At 45.8% G+C, this 19,871-nt stretch overlaps 1 protein-coding gene across 1 annotated transcript in view; it reads right to left on the reverse strand.

Annotated features, from left to right (window-relative positions):
• LOC144781513 (inositol-trisphosphate 3-kinase B-like) overlaps positions 1-19,871 on the reverse strand; it is a 944,304-nt gene that overhangs the window by 13,292 nt on the left and 911,141 nt on the right. The window contains exons 8-9 of the mRNA XM_078660403.1: positions 16,638-16,739; positions 7,622-7,693 (exon numbers count right to left, since the gene is read on the reverse strand). Of these exons, the coding sequence (XP_078516529.1) occupies positions 7,622-7,693; positions 16,638-16,739 (174 nt within the window). The remainder of the gene's footprint in view (positions 1-7,621; positions 7,694-16,637; positions 16,740-19,871) is intronic.

The raw sequence follows: 19,871 nt of genomic DNA on the forward strand, positions 1-19,871 counted from the left end.
TTGAGTCCACCCTTGGACTCCACCGGACACTTCGTCTTCACCCTGCCTGCAGCCCTTTCAGCTTCAAGCACCAAGAGCCTGCGTGTCAAAACCCGACGCCACTTCGACCCTGTGCACCCACTTCCTGTGGGTGAGGTAACTTTGCTCCGCCGGTGTTCCCACACTGGTGCACACCTCTAGGGTCTGTGTGTTAAGTTTTGTTCCTCTAGGTTCAGCGGAAGTGTCCTTAAACTCTAACTATTTGACTTTTACGCACCATTGGTTAACATTGGTGCATGCGTGCGCTTTCCGCACATCTCCCGAATCCCGAGGGCCATTCCCGACTTCAGCATTGCTTGTCCTGACTGCTCCCAGCGATTCCCTAGGCCCTAGGCCTAACCACTGCTCGAGTGGCCTTTCTTATACCACTTGTTTAGTATATGGTTTGAGTGGCCACCCGCCCTCATCCATAATTGTGCAACTTGTATGTTTAAACAGTGCTTTTGATTTAACGCTTGTGCCCCTTTATTCATAAAGAATACTGGGGATTGTTTTTAGTAATAAACACATATATTTTTATAATATATACTTGTGTGGTGTCCTTTCATTTGGTATTACAGGATTGTATGTGGTAAAACAGCTCGCTTAACACGACCTCTTAAGTTAAGCCTTTAGGCTGCTTAGTCCATGCTACCCCTAGGATAGCTTGTCTAATAAGGTTGACTTACAACCAGACACCATAAGGGATTGTTTGGTCAGGTAGTAGGTGGTTCCAGAATTGGAAACATCCCCTACCAGGCCAACTTCTCACATTGGTGGCAGCGGTGGGATTTGAGCTTGCTGTTGTTTTACCATTGCAATCTTTATATCAAATTGAAAGATCACATCAAGTACCTCTAGGTACATATAAAATCAAAAGCTTAGCATATTAAGTTCTACTGAACTTAGTAGTTGTAGGTTGAAGGGATTAGCACACCCTGACTACAACTAACTAGCAAGGTACAGTAGGAAAACACTTAGTGTAGGTAAGTGCACCACTTACACCTCACTAGTAACCATGTCTGACACAGGAAAAGCCTCAGGGTCTGCTCCTGTGACAGTTGACCCTACCCAGGCAACTTTTGGATATGACAAACTAACCCGCAGAGACTTGATTGCCTTGTGCAAAGCAAGAGGGTTAAAAAGGGGCAGAAGCCCCACCTGCCTAACCCTGGTAGAAATCCTAGAACAGGATGACTTAGAGAAGGCTAAAGCAGCTTCCCTAGACACAGGAAATGGAGAGAACCCCCCTGTAGTTGATCCCCCTGAAGAGGAGGATGATGATGACTTGGATGAGGACTCAGAGGTTGAGGACTTAGAAGTACAGGATCAGGGTAGCCAGGTTCCAGTTGGTAGGCTTAGCCAGGCCAACTTGGACCTACTGGGGAATGGAGAGGGCCAGCACCTCCCCAGAACCCAACATGTGATTCTCCCAGGCAACAGAAGAGTGAGATCTCCCTCAGGGGACTCTCATATTTCTAGTGCCTCCAGAGAATCAGAGAGAGGCATGACTGCTTCTCAGAAAGCTGAGCATAGGGCTAGAATGAGGGCTGTCAAACTCCAGATAGAGAGAGAGGAGGTAGCCCTGAGTCAAGCTAGACTCACCTTAGCTCAAGCTAAACTTGCCTTGGCAAGAGAGCAAAAATTGTGTGGCTTAGATGCCACTGGTGGCAGCAATATTCCTAAAGAGAAACCCAGGTCCTATGATAGTAGAAACCTGACAAAGATTGTGCCCCCCTACAAGGAAGGGGATGACATCCACAAGTGGATAACTGCTCTTGAGAGAGCCTGCATGGTACAGCAGGTTCCTGAGGAACAGTGGGCAGCAATCTTATGGTACTCCTTTTCAGAGAAAGGGAGAGATAAGCTCCTCACTGTCAGACATGAGGATGCAAACAATTACAAAGTCCTGAAGAGTGTCCTAATAGATGGGTTTGGCTTAACCACTGAACAGTACAGGTTGAAGTTCAGAGACACCCAGAAGACACAGACTCAGGACTGGACTGATTTTGTAGATTGTGCTACTAAGGCTCTGGAGGGTTGGCTACATGGCAGCAAGGTACATGACTTTACAGGATTGTATAATTTGATTATGAGGGAGCAGATCCTAAGTAATTGTCAGAACCAGCTCTTACACCAGCACCTGGTAGACTCTGATCTGACCTCTCCCCAAGAATTGGGAAAGAAGGCAGACAAATGGGTCAGAACCAGGATTAGGCCTAAGAATCAGGACAGTAACCAGAAGAAGGAGTCTACCAAGCCTCAAGATAAGGGTGGGGATAAAAATAAAGAAAAGACTTCCCCAGGGCCCCAAAACTCCAAGAATGGGGGTGGGTCCCAAGACACTTCTTCAACTGAAAAAAAGCCTTATTGTTATCCCTGTAAACAGGTTGGGCATTACAAAACAGACAACTGTTGTCCCAAGAATAACAATAAAGAAAATATACCTCCAAAGCCAGCTTCAACACCTCCTGTTACTGTCAGCAGTAATCCCCCAGGAAGTGGAAGCACACCCAGGAATCTGGGTGGGTTTACTGTTGGAGCTCAGGTGGACCCTGGCCTATCCAGGTCCCCATCACCCAATGATCTTGTTTATGAGACTGGCATGGGGTTTGCCAACTTCTCTGCTTGCCCAAATACTCTGAGCAAGTATAGACAAGAACCCATCATCAATGGTTTGAAAGTTGAAGCTTTTAGAGACACAGGGGCTAGCATCACCATGGTGGCTGATGGCATAGTCCCCTCTAAGCAACTTTTACCTGGTGCCACATACCAGGTTACAAACATTGATGGAATCCAAACAAATCATCCCATGGCAGTAGTAAGTCTCAGCTGGGGAGGTGTCATTGGCCCAAAGAGAGTGGCAGTGTCACCAAACTTGCCTGTAGACTGCCTACTTGGTAATGATTTGGAGATCTCAGCCTGGGCTGAGGTTGAACAGGAAACCCATTCTAGAATGGTGAATTCCAATGGAAAGGTTAGTGGGGCTGTAATGGCTACAGCCCCAATCCAAGATGTCCTTCCTGAAAAGGTTGGTAGGGCTGAGAAACTCTCTGCCCCATCTTTAGCAAAAGCTCTTCCTGAACAGAATAGCAAAGCTGTTATGATAACAGCAGAAACCCAAACTGAGTCTCCTCCTGAAAAGGTTGGTGGGGCTGTGATGGCCACAGCCCAAACTCAAACTGAGATGTGTGTTGTGAAACCTGAAATGATGGATAACTCCACACAAACTGAGAGCATGGAGGAGGAAGAGAAATCTCCCCCTCACCAGACTTTAGGACAGGATCAGCCTCCTCAGGGAACTGATCTTACCCCTGATGAAGGAACTGCCCCAGAGGTGGTTGGGCCTAGCCTGACAGAACCCCTGATGTCAGTGGACCCTTCTCAGGTGGGACCCAGTCTGGAGCAGGTAACCTGCCCCTCTCTACCTTGCCTTAGCCAGCCCAGGGCTGCAGAGGACAAGAAGGACAGTGAGACCCAGAGGGCCCCCTGTCAAATAAAGCACCCCCATCAACAGATTAGGGGCACCAAAACTAGTAGCCCTAGTGAGGTGAAAACTTTAAAAACTCCTGAGGGAGCCCCCTTAAAAACAGTTAGGGACCTCCCACAGATGGATTCTGTTGGGCACAGCCAAACCTGGGACCCAAAGGGCCCAAACCTGAACTGTCCCTCCAGCAAGCCAAACAGAGGGACCCAGCCTCCAGCTTTAGGTAGCCAGAGGTTGACCCTGAGAGCACAGTGCAACTCAGTTAAAGAAAGAAAGGCACACATGGTGGAAGATAATTGGAGGAAGCCAAGCCCTAACTTAGTAGAGCCTCACTTCAAAACTCCATATCCAAACCAGCCTTTAACTTTGCATAAACACACCCAAGGTAGTGATTCCCTATGGTGGAGACCCTCTAATACCCAAAGGGTGAGGGACTGCTTAGTGGACCATGAGACAGGGGGTACCCATGCTAGTGCAGGTACTTCCTTATATGGCCACTCAGGCAATATAGGCTTACCTGGCCAAGGATAGCCTTATCTCCTTTCGTTTGGGGGGGGGTTATGTAGGAAGGTGGCTACCTGACTATGGTTACCCCGGATTTTTTGCCTGTGTTTAGCTGGTTTTTTGACTTAGTTGACCTGGTTCCCTGCTAATCAGGGCCCCAGGCCATCTGCTCTCTCTGTAAAATGGATTCCATGTACCCTAGGTACATACCACAATTGGAAATGGACTCCTTGTCAGCCCCTGTATAATGCACTATAGGTGCCCAGGGCATAGGAGCCACCAAGGCCTACCAGGGGCTGCAGCATATCTTTTGCCACCCCTGGCTGGTTCTTAAATTGACACAACTGGCTGATCACTCAGCTGGGGTAAGGTGGTGTAATCACCCCTTGCTTAGGTATAGTATACCTATATCTAAACCTATATCTGGACACATATTAACCTGTGAGCCACTCCTATCGAAGGCCTCATCAATCCTGGAGGCAGAGTGCGTGGTTTCATGTGAGATGGAGCTCTAGCATGAGCTGAGCCTGTCTGCAGCTGTCGGGAACAACTCCCTAAGCTGTTTCAGAATAATGCCATACCATATACTCTTAAGTGCCTTATAATCCTCGCGGTTATATAGCAACTTTGGTTTGGCTTTATCAAAACATGTCGTGTAAGGTGTCATACGATTTGGAATACTATCCCCTCGCCAGTTCTGGCGACGGGGATAGCATTCCACCCCTCTAGAGGGGTAAGACATGTTACTTTACTTAAATGCGGTTAATTTCTACAAAGACCTTAGATCCACAAAATGGATGCCTCTGCCACAGACAAATGTCTGGACCCCTGGAGCTGACCGAAACTCAGCCAAAGGGGTCTTGGACAAAGGGTTTCCTGTCGCAGGGAGGTGTTACACCCCCCCAGACAGGAGATAGTGGATTGTAGCAGGGAGGTTTGAAAGAAACCAGACACTGCCTGGGGCGCACAAGGCTGCCCCTTGCATAATCCGGCCAAACCGGTTCTGGGGCACTCCAGCCCTCGTGCCAGGGCGGCCTGGATCAAAGGAAGGGGGTGTATCCACCCACTTCCTGGGTCCCACCCATAGGAGGGGACCTAGCAGGTAATCACGCCCACCAGATTCGAATAAGAGTGGGAGCAGTGCCAATGCACATCAGATTTCCTGGAAGAAACATTTGAAACGATATTCTGGACCCTTCGCCCTCCATCTCAACGTGGAAGCCCGAAGAATCTCCCTTGTGGTCAAGGAGTGACCACCCTGCAGCAGCAGGCACCATCCAGCCCTCGACGTCTACTTAGTTGCAGTTCCCGCCGGAACTCGAGCGACTGAGATCGACGAGATCAAGCCTGCCCAGCTTCTAACAGCCCGATCCACAGTCCCTGCAAAGCTGAGACCCGTGGAGGCGACCGGAAGCGTGGGGCACGCCATCTTGAAGTGACCACGAGACGCTGACCGTGCAGCCCACGAGTGACCCTCGAAGCTGTACACCGGGGTTTGAGAAGCCCCCACCCTGAGCTACTCCTGAGCCGAAGTTCAGCCCTCCACACTCGACGAGTGCTGCGTGGGGCCCTTTGGCACGATTTGGCTCAACGCGTTGGCCCGGTCACTTGCCAGCTGGCTTGTGGTCCCTGTGCCGACGAACTACCGAAGAAGACTCGTGAATCTGGTTGCTCCAGATCCACACCAGCTCCCCTGAAAAGGAGCCCCGACTCTGACCTTCCTGGTCCGAGTGAGAAGCAATCTTCCGATCCTGCGTGGATTGCTCTTACCAAGGCTTGTTTGCTCCAAACCTGAAGCCGACTGCACCGACGGTGAGAGCCTGCGTGGGACAGATCGTGACCTGCTCCTGGACGTCGCAGATGCCCCAGAGCCCACGTGACAGCGGAGAGAAGCTCCTCGACGACCACCTGATTGCGCCCGACATTGCCTGGTTCCGTCCTGGTTCCACCCTGGTCACTGCTGAGTGACCCAGACTCTGTCCCCTCTGCTTTCAGGTACTCTACAACTTGAGTCCACCCTTGGACTCCACCGGACACTTCGTCTTCACCCTGCCTGCAGCCCTTTCAGCTTCAAGCACCAAGAGCCTGCGTGTCAAAACCCGACGCCACTTCGACCCTGTGCACCCACTTCCTGTGGGTGAGGTAACTTTGCTCCGCCGGTGTTCCCACACTGGTGCACACCTCTAGGGTCTGTGTGTTAAGTTTTGTTCCTCTAGGTTCAGCGGAAGTGTCCTTAAACTCTAACTATTTGACTTTTACGCACCATTGGTTAACATTGGTGCATGCGTGCGCTTTCCGCACATCTCCCGAATCCCGAGGGCCATTCCCGACTTCAGCATTGCTTGTCCTGACTGCTCCCAGCGATTCCCTAGGCCCTAGGCCTAACCACTGCTCGAGTGGCCTTTCTTATACCACTTGTTTAGTATATGGTTTGAGTGGCCACCCGCCCTCATCCATAATTGTGCAACTTGTATGTTTAAACAGTGCTTTTGATTTAACGCTTGTGCCCCTTTATTCATAAAGAATACTGGGGATTGTTTTTAGTAATAAACACATATATTTTTATAATATATACTTGTGTGGTGTCCTTTCATTTGGTATTACAGGATTGTATGTGGTAAAACAGCTCGCTTAACACGACCTCTTAAGTTAAGCCTTTAGGCTGCTTAGTCCATGCTACCCCTAGGATAGCTTGTCTAATAAGGTTGACTTACAACCAGACACCATAAGGGATTGTTTGGTCAGGTAGTAGGTGGTTCCAGAATTGGAAACATCCCCTACCAGGCCAACTTCTCACAGTAAATCATTGCCAGTATTAGAAAGTCTGGCTGCACCCTCCATACCAGGTTTGCCTCAGCAATCAACTCTCCTTCCCTTATCAAACAGTACATCTCCACAACACCTATGTACTCCACTGTTTGGCATACTAGCAGCTAGCAGGTATTGTAGTGCCCCAGCCTCAACTTCTGCCACTGGATCACTTAGGCCAGCTAGAAGCAGCTACTTCTTCAACTGCTACTTCTCCAGATAAACTGGCTGAAGCATGTCAGGGGCCCCCTTCCGCCTTTTTCTTTTCCCTATTCCTTCCCAGTTTGTTGATCTAGATTTGATCCCAGCCAGTGACAGATCAAATAACATTGGAACTAGCTGCAGCTAGGGATCCTGGAATTGGGCAATAACTTTCAATACTAACACTACCACAATTATAATATTCCCCTGCCTCAAAAAGGCTCGCCTTTATTCAAGCAGATAAACTCTAGACACATTTCCCGGCTCCACCGGTTCAATGATTGATTGTACCATTATCACACCCAGTTTCATTTGCTCATATAATGAATAATAATAATGCCAATACAGTATGTTTAAATAAATGAGGTATCACACAAAATCTAAAGCTGCCTGGAGCAAGACGTAAACAGACTTCCGCACACCACTTTCTTTTAAAAACTTCAAATCAACAACCGATGAAACCTGGTTTGGTTGTACTAGTTGGGATTGCACAAATAGCCAAGAAGCACAATATTTTTGCAGGTTACAAAGAAACTGAAAAAACCGCATAAAATTAAATTCCATTCATCAGTGCTAAATAGGAGATAAATGTGAGCCTTTTACCTCGTGTGATTTGAAGAAGTCAGACTTCTCTAAGGCGTTTCGAAGCTCTTTTAACCTCGTGACATAGCTTTTCTGTAAAGTGAAAACACACATTGGTAAGATACAGTAGTCAACTCAAAAAATAAATATAATATGTGGTCGATTTGGCCGCTTAATGTTTTTGCTGAACAACACTGTTGTCAGGGCTGCTGACTTCAATAAAAAAATACTGATTTAAATTAAAGAGGCTGAAGCAATACTTTAAAGCATGGTTCAATGTTATGTGCACCCAGGAGAAATTGAGGGTGCATCTCTCAAGTGAGTACATGTACTGACATGAAACAATGAACCAAATATTAAATGCCATTTTACAATGGAAAAACACATCATAAATCATGAGGCCACGAGTCAAAATGTATATTGTTTCTATAAACGTTTTTGTTTCCTGTTACTATTTATACAGAGGAAGCAAACAAAACTTTAAAAGCAACGTTGTACAATAAAAGCTTTTATTTACATACACAAGTTCACTGCTTGGATTGATATCACTACATCCAAACACTGATTGAGCCAGCCTGACATCGACTAACCACACATCTTATTGCTCAGCTATCACGTTTCACTTCTGCCAGTCCTCGAATGATCGTAGTTCTCAATGGCTGCAGCCCTAATCTTGAGCTTTGTGTCACGACACTACCTCCTGCTCTACTCTTCAGAGGCCTACTTTTCTGCTCCCTGCCTTTCACAATGTCAGATCTCTTGCCCCCGCTCCTAGTCTTTTCAGCTCAGCAGCCTTTTTTTGTTTAAATAACTTTATTGCTTTGCAACCAAGACGCAAATTCAATTTTACATTGCCGCAGGTAGATTTCAACAGAACAACAGTCGATCAAACTTTAGAGCAGTGTTTGCTCACCATTGTAGTCCATGGGTTCCCACACCCCATCATAACGTCCCTTCTCTGACATCAATGTGCTCATTTGTTTGGTTTGGGCAAAGCCGATGTTAGGCGATCAATTATTTTACCAGTCGAGACCTAAGTGAGTTCTTCATCTGCTCCACACCTTACCGAATTTCTGTGGGCATTCTCTCCCCTTATATACCAATCTTTCAGCCTCCATGCATGTGTTCACACGCATGCGCCACATTTGTATAGATGGTGCTTGTTAGTTAATCCAGTTTGGCTAAGACTCTTTTTGATAGTATGAAGCCTAGTGCACAGGACGGTACAGTGGAACGCAGGCGGTACAGTGGAACGCAGGCGGTACAGTGGAACGCAGGCGGTCCACGTGGCATGATATGTCCAGGATAATAAAGTCAATAAGGGGGGAGGGCGAGGGGGCGACCAGACGACCATATGGTGATGTCTAATACTGCCCCTAGTTCAGCTGCAATTAGCCTCCAGTAGGCACTAAACACTGGGAACTCCCAGATCATGTGGATAAACTTTCTGTCTGCAAGATTACGTCTCATGCAGGTCAGGGTCTGCGCCCTTCTCATCTTGAAGAGTTTGCTCTTGTTGCAGTAAACCCAATGCAGGTATTTTAACTGGATTAGTCTTAATTGGGCCTTTATGGCACCTAAACTCCCTAGCCCTCCTACCCCAGCTGCATCTAAGTTTCTGAAGGGTATCGGAGGCATTATTAATGATTTTGAAGAATATCTGAGAGATGGATTTAGTGGGGGGGGGGGGGGGAGGGAGGGATCTTCTGCATGAGGATCCTGTCCTCATGAGGACTATAATTTGGTACCTCCAGCTAATCTACATCTTCTGCCAGTAGGCATGAGTCGAACGCAAGTATTTAAAGAAGGCTTAGGTGCGCCAAAGGCAAGCCAGTCTGATCCTGTCCAGTGCAACGGACCCTCGTCATGCTGACCGCCACCGTTACACATCCTCCAACCTGCAAGCACTAAACACCGCCACGATAACTGCCTCCGTGCCACACGTCACTCCACTGTAAAACTGTTCTCATGAACTCACTGCCACTTCTCTTACAACAACACTCCTACTCGCCATGCACGCATCACCCTGCATCACATGCATGCTCAACACCAGATCTCTACAAAGCATGCCACTGAGGTTTGGGACTTCGACACACACTCCCTGGACATACTTTTTCTCACAGAAACCTGGCTCAACCCTTCATCCACCCCAGCTGTCCCTCCAGGCTACAAGACTGCTTGCCAAGACAGGCACCACAAACCCTGAGGAGGCCTTGCAGTCATCCACAGAGACCATCACCTGCACCACTTCCACTGACAAATCCACTGTGTTCATGGAACACATCCATTTCCGACGACAAGTCAACCAAGCCACGTTCATTAGTGGCACCCTCGCATACCAACCGCTTGGATCATGCACTACCTTTAGCAACCTCCTCACCGACTTAATCGTCCCCACTGCCATTCGATCCAACAACTTCTTTTTGTTTGGTGACTTTCTTCTCAACAACCCAATTGCCTCCAAACTCTTTCGCGATTCACAAAACCCTGGGCAACATCGGACTTACACAGCTCATCCAAGTCCCGACACAGAATCACAGGACACACCCTCAACCCAGTCGTCACAGCGAGCAGCAAAGTCACCTTTAGCCACCACACACCGCTCACTTGAGCGGACCACTCCACTGTACACTTCCACTTCAAAGTACCCCACTCTAGAAAGCCGAAGCCAGCCAACAACTTCAAGCACAGCTGGAAGATGATAGCAGAGGTGGACCAAATTCACACCCTAAGATCCAACTAGCCTGTCCTCACTTGCAACCTACAGAACTGCATAACCATGTTCAACAATTGGAGCTCAGGCTGCGCCAATACACTGGCTCCCCTGAAGAAAGGCAGGCAAGCAAGAACAAATACTCAAGTCTGCTAGTACACGGAAGACCTGAGAAAATCAAATGGTACTGTAAGCTGGTGGAGAGGAGATGGAGAACCAGCCATGACAGCACCACACTAGACGCCTACAAATCTGCGCTTAGACATTATCACACCCAGATCAAATAAGTCCGGAAAGCGTCCCTCTCACTTAGACTGGGATTCTGCTCCAATTCCAGCAAAGAACTCTTCAACATCGTTAGAGAATTCTCCGACCACAAAGCAGCCACCATCACCGGACCTCTGACGTTTTCCACAATAAAATACTCAAAATCGACAGTAATTTCAAACCCCAACCCGACGAAGAGGACCTAATCAGACAACTGCCCACCACCACCAAGAACGTCCATCAACTAATGGACTGAAGCCCCCCCTCATCAAAGAAGAAAATGCCAGAATTATGAAGACCATCGACTTAGGGGTCAACACTGACCCCTGCCCTCACCAAATTTTTAACTTGGGAGGATTACTGATCAGCGTCAACCTCACCATCATTATCACCACCTTCATCAATAGCGAAACTTTCTAGATAACCGGAAACACACTGAGGTCAAAGCTCTCTCGAAGAAACCTTTGGCAGACCTGGACGAACTCTGCAATTACAGACCCATCTCGCTCCTACCATTCCCGTCCAAAGTCACAGAGAAAGATCAACAGTCAACCCTCCACCCAACTAGAACAGCAAGACCTCCTGGACATCATCGGACATCAGTCTTCCGCAGCCAATCCAAACAAGATCGGAGACTGTCACTCATCTTCCTACACCTCTCAGCGGCTTTCGACACTATCACATCGCACCCTCATCTCAAGACTTCACGACTCAGGAATTCAATAATTGGCCCAGAGATGGATCGCCTCCTTCCTCCTTGGCAGAACCAGAGTCAGACTACCCCCGTACACCTCCCAACCCATGAAGTTTATCTGTGGAGTTCCCCCAAGTATCCTTCCTCAGCCAGACCCTCTTCAAAACATGTACATTACACCTCTCACCTGCATTATAAGAGTCCACGACATCAACACTATCACCCTCACCGACGAGAACAATACTACCAGGACCAACTTCACAACTTGCATGATTAGTGTGACCAACTTGATGACTGAGAACTGTCTCAACCATGACACAGCCAAAACCGCAATACTAATCTCCAGAAACAAGGGTGCTCCGTGGGACGACTCCTGTTGGCCACCGGAATTGGAACCCACGCCCACCCCACAGACCACACCAGAAAACTTGGGATCATCCTAGACGACAAACTCATGATATCTAAGAAGGCGAAGGCCGTGACCCCTTCATGCTCCCTCATACTCCGAATGCTTCGCAATATCTTCAAATGGTTCCCCATGTAACACTAAACACACTGTAATCCAGGCTCTCATAACCAGAAAATGTTCAGAACAACGCACTCTCCAAACAGCTCTCTGACTCTAGGCCACCCAAAACACTGCTGCCAGACTCAGCCTAGACATCTCTGAAGCGCTCACATTACTCCCCACCTCATAGAACTACACTGGTTACTCATACAGAAACTATGCCAATTCAAGCTGATCGTCTATGCCTACAAAGCCCTCCAAGACGTCGGACCTGCGTACCTCAACGACCATTCTCAACTCTACCATCCAACTACAAATCTACGCTTGCCCTTGCACAAGTTCCCTGCATCTGCAGAAACAAGTCAGGAGGACACTCCTTAAACAACAATGCCGCCAAGGCCTGGAATGACCACCCACAACACATCAGAACCTCACCATCTCTGCTCAACTTTCGCAAAAAATGGAACACCTGGTTGTTCAACCAGGAGCTCCGCCCAACCATCGCTCCTGCTCCTGCATACCCTCACGGGTGATAAGCTGTGCTCTACAAATTGATTTAACGTAACAAAATCGATTTAACATGGTTGTGGACTAGGTCAATTTGATTTAATTCTAGTGTCTCCCATGACATTGCCTAGCTAGGAGATGCCTATTATGAGCCATTCTCTAAAGCACATCAACTTACCTACTTCTTTAAGCAATGACCCCTTTCACAGAGGTGTGTCCTTCGTTATTTTTCCATTGACAACCCCGGTATATGGTAGTACTGTTCCAATTGTATAGGGTCGTTTGGGTGGGTTGTAGCAGTCTGTTTCGGGTTGCCTTTTCTTATAATTAGTTGGTGTGGGTCTGAGCCTCCATATGGAGTCCCTAAAACCAAAATGCTTGGGCATATCTTTGAGCAAAATCCCATTTAATAATGGTCTTAAGAGTTGTGAGGCCCAATAAGACTCCCTCATGCCTGGGAGTGCTATCCCTCAATTGCAAGCCGACAAGCACAGTCTGCATAGAATGTTGTGGAGTGCCCCTATCACGTAGGAGCGTACAAAGAATGTCATCGTTTTTGTCAAAGTAGGAGTCTGGGATCATGACAGACAAGCCTTACTTAATCTTATTCTCAGCTTGTAAAACCTCAACCATGAGCTTCTAAAACTTAAACAGTGCCACTTTGTAAAAGATCTAGGCCCTCAATATGACCGGCTCTCGTATTGTAACCAATCAATTCCTCAGTAAATCACCCTGGCACTGTACTCGTCAGTGGCTACCCTCTCATAATTACGGAACTCTAGAGCCTCCATCCTGCTCTCACATAATCAGAAATTCAATCATTTTTTTGTGGTACTCTGTAGTTAATCTGTGATTTGTTCTGTTATACCAGTTCGATCCTTGGTAGGGTGCAAGTGGGTATCGCCATCTGATCCTGGGCCTAAATCCTTTAAATACAAAGTTCAGCGTTGTCTAAAATAGAACAACGTCGCCATTAGGCACTCCGTAGGGTGACCCTCCTCTGACAAATTAATCCAAGTTATTGAAATTCAAAACGTCAGATAGCAAGTGGTTAAATCTTTAAGTTCCTTTTATTTAGAACACTGTGTTGCATCACATGTATGTATCATGTTCTTTACACTTGGAAACACTCGGGTGCCGGAGATGCTGATGCTTGAACTAGCTATATGTTGCGGTTTCCACACCTTTTGCCTTATTGAATACTGGTATATTTGACTGCTTTTCGGTAGGATTCCCTTGAGGAAGGGCACCGTCCCTAAATGCATTGGATTAAAAAAAAAGACGACAAATGTATTCCATGCCTTTAAAAGAACATGATCTATACGTATGATGCACCACGACGTTCTAGATAAAAGGAACTTAATTAAGGATTTAACCACTTGACGTTTGAATTTAAATTACCTGGATTAATTTGTCAGAATGTGGTCACCCGACGGAGTGCCAAGTGGGGACATTGTTCTATTTTAGACAACGCTGAACTTTGTATTTACATAATCAAGGACATTTTCCTACTCTGGACTACATCATTACTTTTGGATTTCTCTTATTTATAGGTCTTCTCCCTACTGCAGTCCTCCCCTGCTGTTCAGTTTCGGTTTCTCTTGGGCTGTCACTGGCCAGTGTGTTCTCTTTCTCGTTTTTGGGTCTCGCCCTCTGCCACAGGTCTCTTGATTACCAAAGACACGTGTTACTGTCTTGTTTGTTGTCTTGAAGATTTCTATCCTGCTCTTTACCTAACAAATAAAGATTCCCCAGCCCTAACTCTATCACAGATACATGCCTCCTTCTTACCTTGTATCCCACGGTGACGATGAAGCAGGCCTGATTCCTCACAGACCTAAATCTATGCTATCTGGTGCACCAACACGTTTCAAACTGACCTCACTTCTTAAGCGGTCTCCCTTTCAAGGATTCTTGTAATTTCTAAGGACAATTAACCACTTACAAAAGGTATGCTAAACCTTGAGACTTAAAAATCCATTGCAGAGGGACAGTTTAACATCTTTGCATGTCCCATTTACAATTATTTTTTTAATTTCCCACTACTGACCTCTGAATCTTTAAGGCATTCACAGTTAAACATACCTGGCCAAGATTTAACAAACATTGTAGAACAGTTTAGCCTCGAAATGCTCCTCTGGGTGCCACTCAAAGCACTGCTACCATACAGATTCTCTACTAACTGCCTGCTCCTGCAGACACTTGGCGCAAAATTCACTAACTGACTAACCAATAGCTATCAGAGTTAACACAGGCTCTAGCAAAGGTCATTGTTCAAAAAAACATTCTCTGTGTAAAAATAGAAAGCTTCTATGACCCTAGCAACGCCCACTTACTTCGCGATTAACCTAATATGGGAACTGAAGGGTTCTGAGGAGATGTTCTGTAGGTGTGGCTTATGCATATAATTCCAATGCTCAATGGGCAAGACTGACTGTTCTTTTCAAAGACGCATGACACCCATTCATTGACTTATTCAATTGTTCATTCACTCCTAGAAGTCCTACATCCTGTAACTCCAACCCAGACCAGTACTTGTAGCCAGTATTAGATAAAACGAAGTGACAATCACTGAGGCTTCATTAGAGCTAAGCAGCCCTTGCTCATGCCTTGGGCGTTAAAAGCCTAGTCCAGGTCACATACAACTGTCATATTACCAAAACGAAGTCTTCAGCATCCAGATAAATGCACTTGATTAAACCTGAATATGCTCAGGAACCCTGACACCCCGGAAAATGACCTCTTACTCTAGCTCATTATTTCTCTCTTTACACTTTTCCAGACACAGATAAATGTATCTATTAGAAAGCGGGCGCATGAGCCAAAATGTAGACATTTTGGGTGGGCAGGGATGCCAGGCAGATGTTCATCTCCCAGGGTCTTTCTTTGGCCTCCTCCAGTACAATTAAAAGTATTAACCAGGGCTTCGACCTCCCTCTCTGGAAATGAACTTCTCTCCTCTACTTATCCCCTCTTGAAACACACCTCACCTGTCCAGTTCTGTGTGATCTTGCAAGTCCGAATCAAAAGATCAACACTATCTATGTACTCCTGTCAAGTCAGCAACTTTTAAGGGAAGCCGACTTCCTCCACAAGATCCCTTCTTTATTTCTGCTATCTTATCCTCGCTCTGGCCGGAGTCGTCTTTTTCCACCTCTCCGCATTTCCTACTCAGTAGTTTAAGTAGAACACCCAGTGACAACAAGCAACATACAAAATATAGCATTTATTTCACTTAGCTTGACAAGGCCAGTGCATTTTGGCTATGTGGAACATTAAAAATCATTAAATCTCAAATTCACTATACTGTATACTTTTAGAAAGGTCATTTATTACAATGATCAAAAAGAAGACCTACTAAAAGTCCTATAACTAATGACATTTTGTGTTATTCACAAAAGTTTAATTCAGAAAACGATGAGCCTGAGTCCAGCCTTATCACAAGCGATCTACATTCCTAATTAATTTATTGTCTCAAGGATAGGAGAAATCCTGGTAAAATCCAGCATGTGTAAAAGGTTTGATGTGCCTGGTTACAGTGGCTCTTTCCAAGTAGTTCAGACGATAATGGAAGGCCTTCAACTTCTGCTCCATGATTACATACTCCAGAACAGTCGGAAATGAAACCATCACTCAACTTACTTTTTAACGATATTTGAATCACGTTCTGTGATACAGAATGCTATCGCTGTGACCACTAAATCTTACTCAACTTTCAGATGTTTAAAGGATTCTTTTAACATATTGCTATAGTCTAATTTAACAAAAGAATAACTAATGCCACATCACAGATCACTAAGTTTCATTGCTGTTTAGTTACACAGGCATACTTTCTCAAGGAGAAGAAAATTTGCGAATGATGTGTTAGACAGTCGGGAATGGCAACACTATGGAGAAGGAACAAAGCAGACAAGATGTGCAAAGAGTTCCTGTGAGCTTAGAGGCAATTTGAGTACAGTATACATTTAAGTATTACATATTTGTAGTAAAGAACACACAGAATATTTGCTAGGTTAAAAGGGACAGTGAGTTTTCTCCAAATCGTAGGCATTTAAATTTTAATTTAGTATTTTTGATTTAGTGGGACTGTACAAGTACAAAATGTTTCAGATTAGAAAGAGGCGAGTTTGACTTGCATGTATGGATTTCTTGTTCGCACTTAAGAAATATAACTGAACGCCTTGCCAGAGCACAATATTTGAACTCAAATATTCACGGTTAAGGAAACTGAAAGCCCTATTCATAACTCCAAAACAAACCATGAGCCAAGATCGACAATTTGTGACAGGCTAAACCCACCACATTCCTTAATCATAGATAATCCAAAAGTACTTGAATAACAACTTACAAAAATATTTTTGTTTCCATCAACAAAGTCCTCTAGTGCATTCATGACTTGCTGTTTCTGCTTGGTTTTCTTAAAATTGGTGTTACAGGTCCCGTCAGATTTCTGAAGAAAGAAGTCCAAGTTAGTAAAGCTGAACACCGTCAGTAGCTAGATCGCTTTCGGTTACAGCATTTGGCATATTGTGTACAAATCATTAAAACGTCCAACTATAATAAGATCCATTCATTCAACTGCAATAATCTTCCTAAGTATTAAACATATATTCATTTTTAGGGCTACCCTCAAACAGATGTGTCTTACACTTAAGCTTTTTCAGAAACATAGGTCATACTTTTCTTCAGCGATGTTTTCAGAATAAGAAGATTCGGACTGACAGAAAGACTTCTTGAATGGAGAAATTGTATCCAAGCCAAAAAGAAAAGCATTATGAAAAGCAACATAAAAAGCAAAGTAACTTTAGAATTAATCTTTATCTTGTAAACATGCTAATTTCTGTTTGCAAGGGGACCGCTTGAGCCTTTTAATATTCTACGAACCATTCACCAATAGCGAAGTGCTGGTATTTCTTTTCATAAGAATAAAACATACTCTTTTTAAAAACATTTTCTATTATGTCAGCTGAATTGAATAAAATTCCAAATTGTTCAGAGGCGAGAAGCAAAAACTGAAAATGTATTGTGATGCAAACATCCAAACTTAAAAGGTGGCACACTATGCAGTAGAGATCTTAGCTTGCTCTGTGATACCATGCATAATGGAAACAGCTAAAAACAAAGTTTGAGAAAAAAAACCATTTTGAATGTTCATTTCAGTGGTCTATTTCACAAACTCTTCATGACCACTTCTTCTGCAATAGGATGTAGAAGCTGCCAACGAAATTCACACCAAACGAGAACATTTTTTACTCTTGGGCTACAATTGATAATCATATTGCAGGAACTGACTGACCTTTCAAACACCTGGCAAATATTCTTGCCAAGAGAGAGCAAGTTAATGACATGTACTAAACAAAAAGAACAAGCATTTACAATGCAATGGTTTCGCCTTTGGAAACGTTTGAGCTATTGGCATTGTAAATGACAAAATTTGTATTTATGTGTTGGTTTTGAAAACCGATAAATAAATGGCATTGTCATTTACATTGCCATTAGCCTAATCTCTCGCAAATGTGAGACCTATTGTACCCTACGGACGAGCTCAGCAGACAGCAATTACTAGTACACACACACACACACACCCAGAGCCACACAAACACACCCAGAGCCAGCCACACACACACACCCAGAGCCAGCCACACACACACCCAGAGCCAGCCACACACACACCCAGAGCCAGCCACACACACACACATTTCTGCAGTGAGGGTGAATATGCAGTGCTGCAGAGGAGGCCACAGTGTGCAGTGCTGCAGAGGAGAAGATTGTGCAGTGCTGCAGAGGAGGCCACAATGTGCAGTGCTGCAGAGGAGGAGGCAGTGTGCAGTGCTGCAGAGGAGGAGACAGTGTGTAGTTCTGCAGAGGAGGCCACTCTCGCTCTATTGTGCGCCATGAACACGGAGAGGAAGACATTTAGTTTCATCAAGTATAAACAGACGTTTATCAAGCGAGTTATTACGACGATAATTTATTTTAAAAAATAGGATGAAACAATTAAACAGATATTGACGGGTAGCGTATAAGTAAATTGGGTAATTTATTGCAATTGCTCTTGGACCAGTGAAGCCCACACGAAGCGATATCAACAAGGTGAAAGCAAGGTTAAAATCAATAACAGTTAAAAAAGGTTATTATCTTAAACTTTGCATCAGTGAATGGTTCGAAAGGAGTGCAAGTTAGTAGACACCGTCCATTTTAGATGTGTTAGAACTTAAAGCACCTTGAATCCTAGAACCGTCCATGTGGAGCTAGCACCCAGGTTAGATAGACGCCCCCTGCCCACTACACTGGTGGCTCGCATTCATCCATCTCTTCCAGTGACTAGTTTATGCAAGAACAGCTCTGTAGGGTTGGCTTGTTCCTTTGAGTGCTGTTTAAATTTGAATGAAAAAAAAACTGGCTGGCTCTGAGCTCTTGACAGAAAGACACCGGCCGTGGCCTGACGCCAGATTCGTCGAAGGACACAACCCTGCGCTCGGGAGACTGCCTACACACCCTTCAGGTCTACTACGGATCAGTAAAACATGGCTTATCACCTGACTCGAAGTAACTACGTATGGGATAGTGCTGCTTGCCTTCTGAGACTGTTGCAATGGTTCAGTCTATGGCAATATCTTCCAAGGGCTGCATATACAGCAACTTAGTAACTAATGCGTGCCTCTTGAAAAGTGATAGATTCCCAAGGCAGCCCCGAACTTGTAAATCCAAGTTCTTTTGCGAATCCTCTAATCTAAGCAATGGAGGGCATGAGATCCTCCTTGCGATGGCCAGGCTATCTGATTGGGCCATGGTAACAGACTCACTCTCCTAGCACACACCAGCCTGGATGTTCTGTTTTTACCAAACAGCGTTTCCCTTCCCATTTCCCTGTTGTCATCTGGCTGAATCTTTACAGACTCAAAAGGCTAAGAGAAAAGCCGCTTCCAACTATTAGTGTCATGCTCCATCTCGTTCTGTACTCGAGACCTCTCCCTCATCATGCTCTCCCTTACCTAAAAGCGCTAAACAGTTAAAAGTGGTCTGCGGGCACCCCCGCAGACCACTTAAACCTAACTTATCTAAGGCTACCAGATGACAGCCACCGAGAACACAGCTCCTGCCCTGGACTGTCTTACACAATGCATTCTGGGAGCAGTAGTCCTGGGCCCGTTCTACTGATCCAAACGAACCAACGCTCAGTGGTTGAATACGGTTTCGTTGGTGACAATGGGTCACCTGATAACGCCTCGTCAGGGGGTAGTACGTGCTATTTAAATGCCATCACGATTAAGACTGGCTGCCCTGGTGCGGACCCCGCCAACATGTCAGCCCTTTCCAGAACCCAAACGCTACCTGCCCACACCCCCTTCCAGCCCGGGTGTTACCTGGCGGCCGGCTAGGTCAGCGTGGTGGTGTCCAGGTAGTGGATCTTGTAGAACTCGGGCAGCCCCGGCAGGTTGTCGAACTCCTGGTCGCCGATCTTGAAGCGCCTCGAAGGCAGCAGCGAGTTGATGATGTAGTGGGAGACGCGCGAGTTCTCGGACACGGACAGGACATAGTCTCCGGGGCACGTGGACGAGTCCCGCACCAGGAAGACGCC

The sequence above is a fragment of the Lissotriton helveticus genome, chromosome 9, assembly GCF_964261635.1.
Source record: "Lissotriton helveticus chromosome 9, aLisHel1.1, whole genome shotgun sequence".
Lineage (NCBI taxonomy): Eukaryota > Metazoa > Chordata > Amphibia > Caudata > Salamandridae > Lissotriton > Lissotriton helveticus.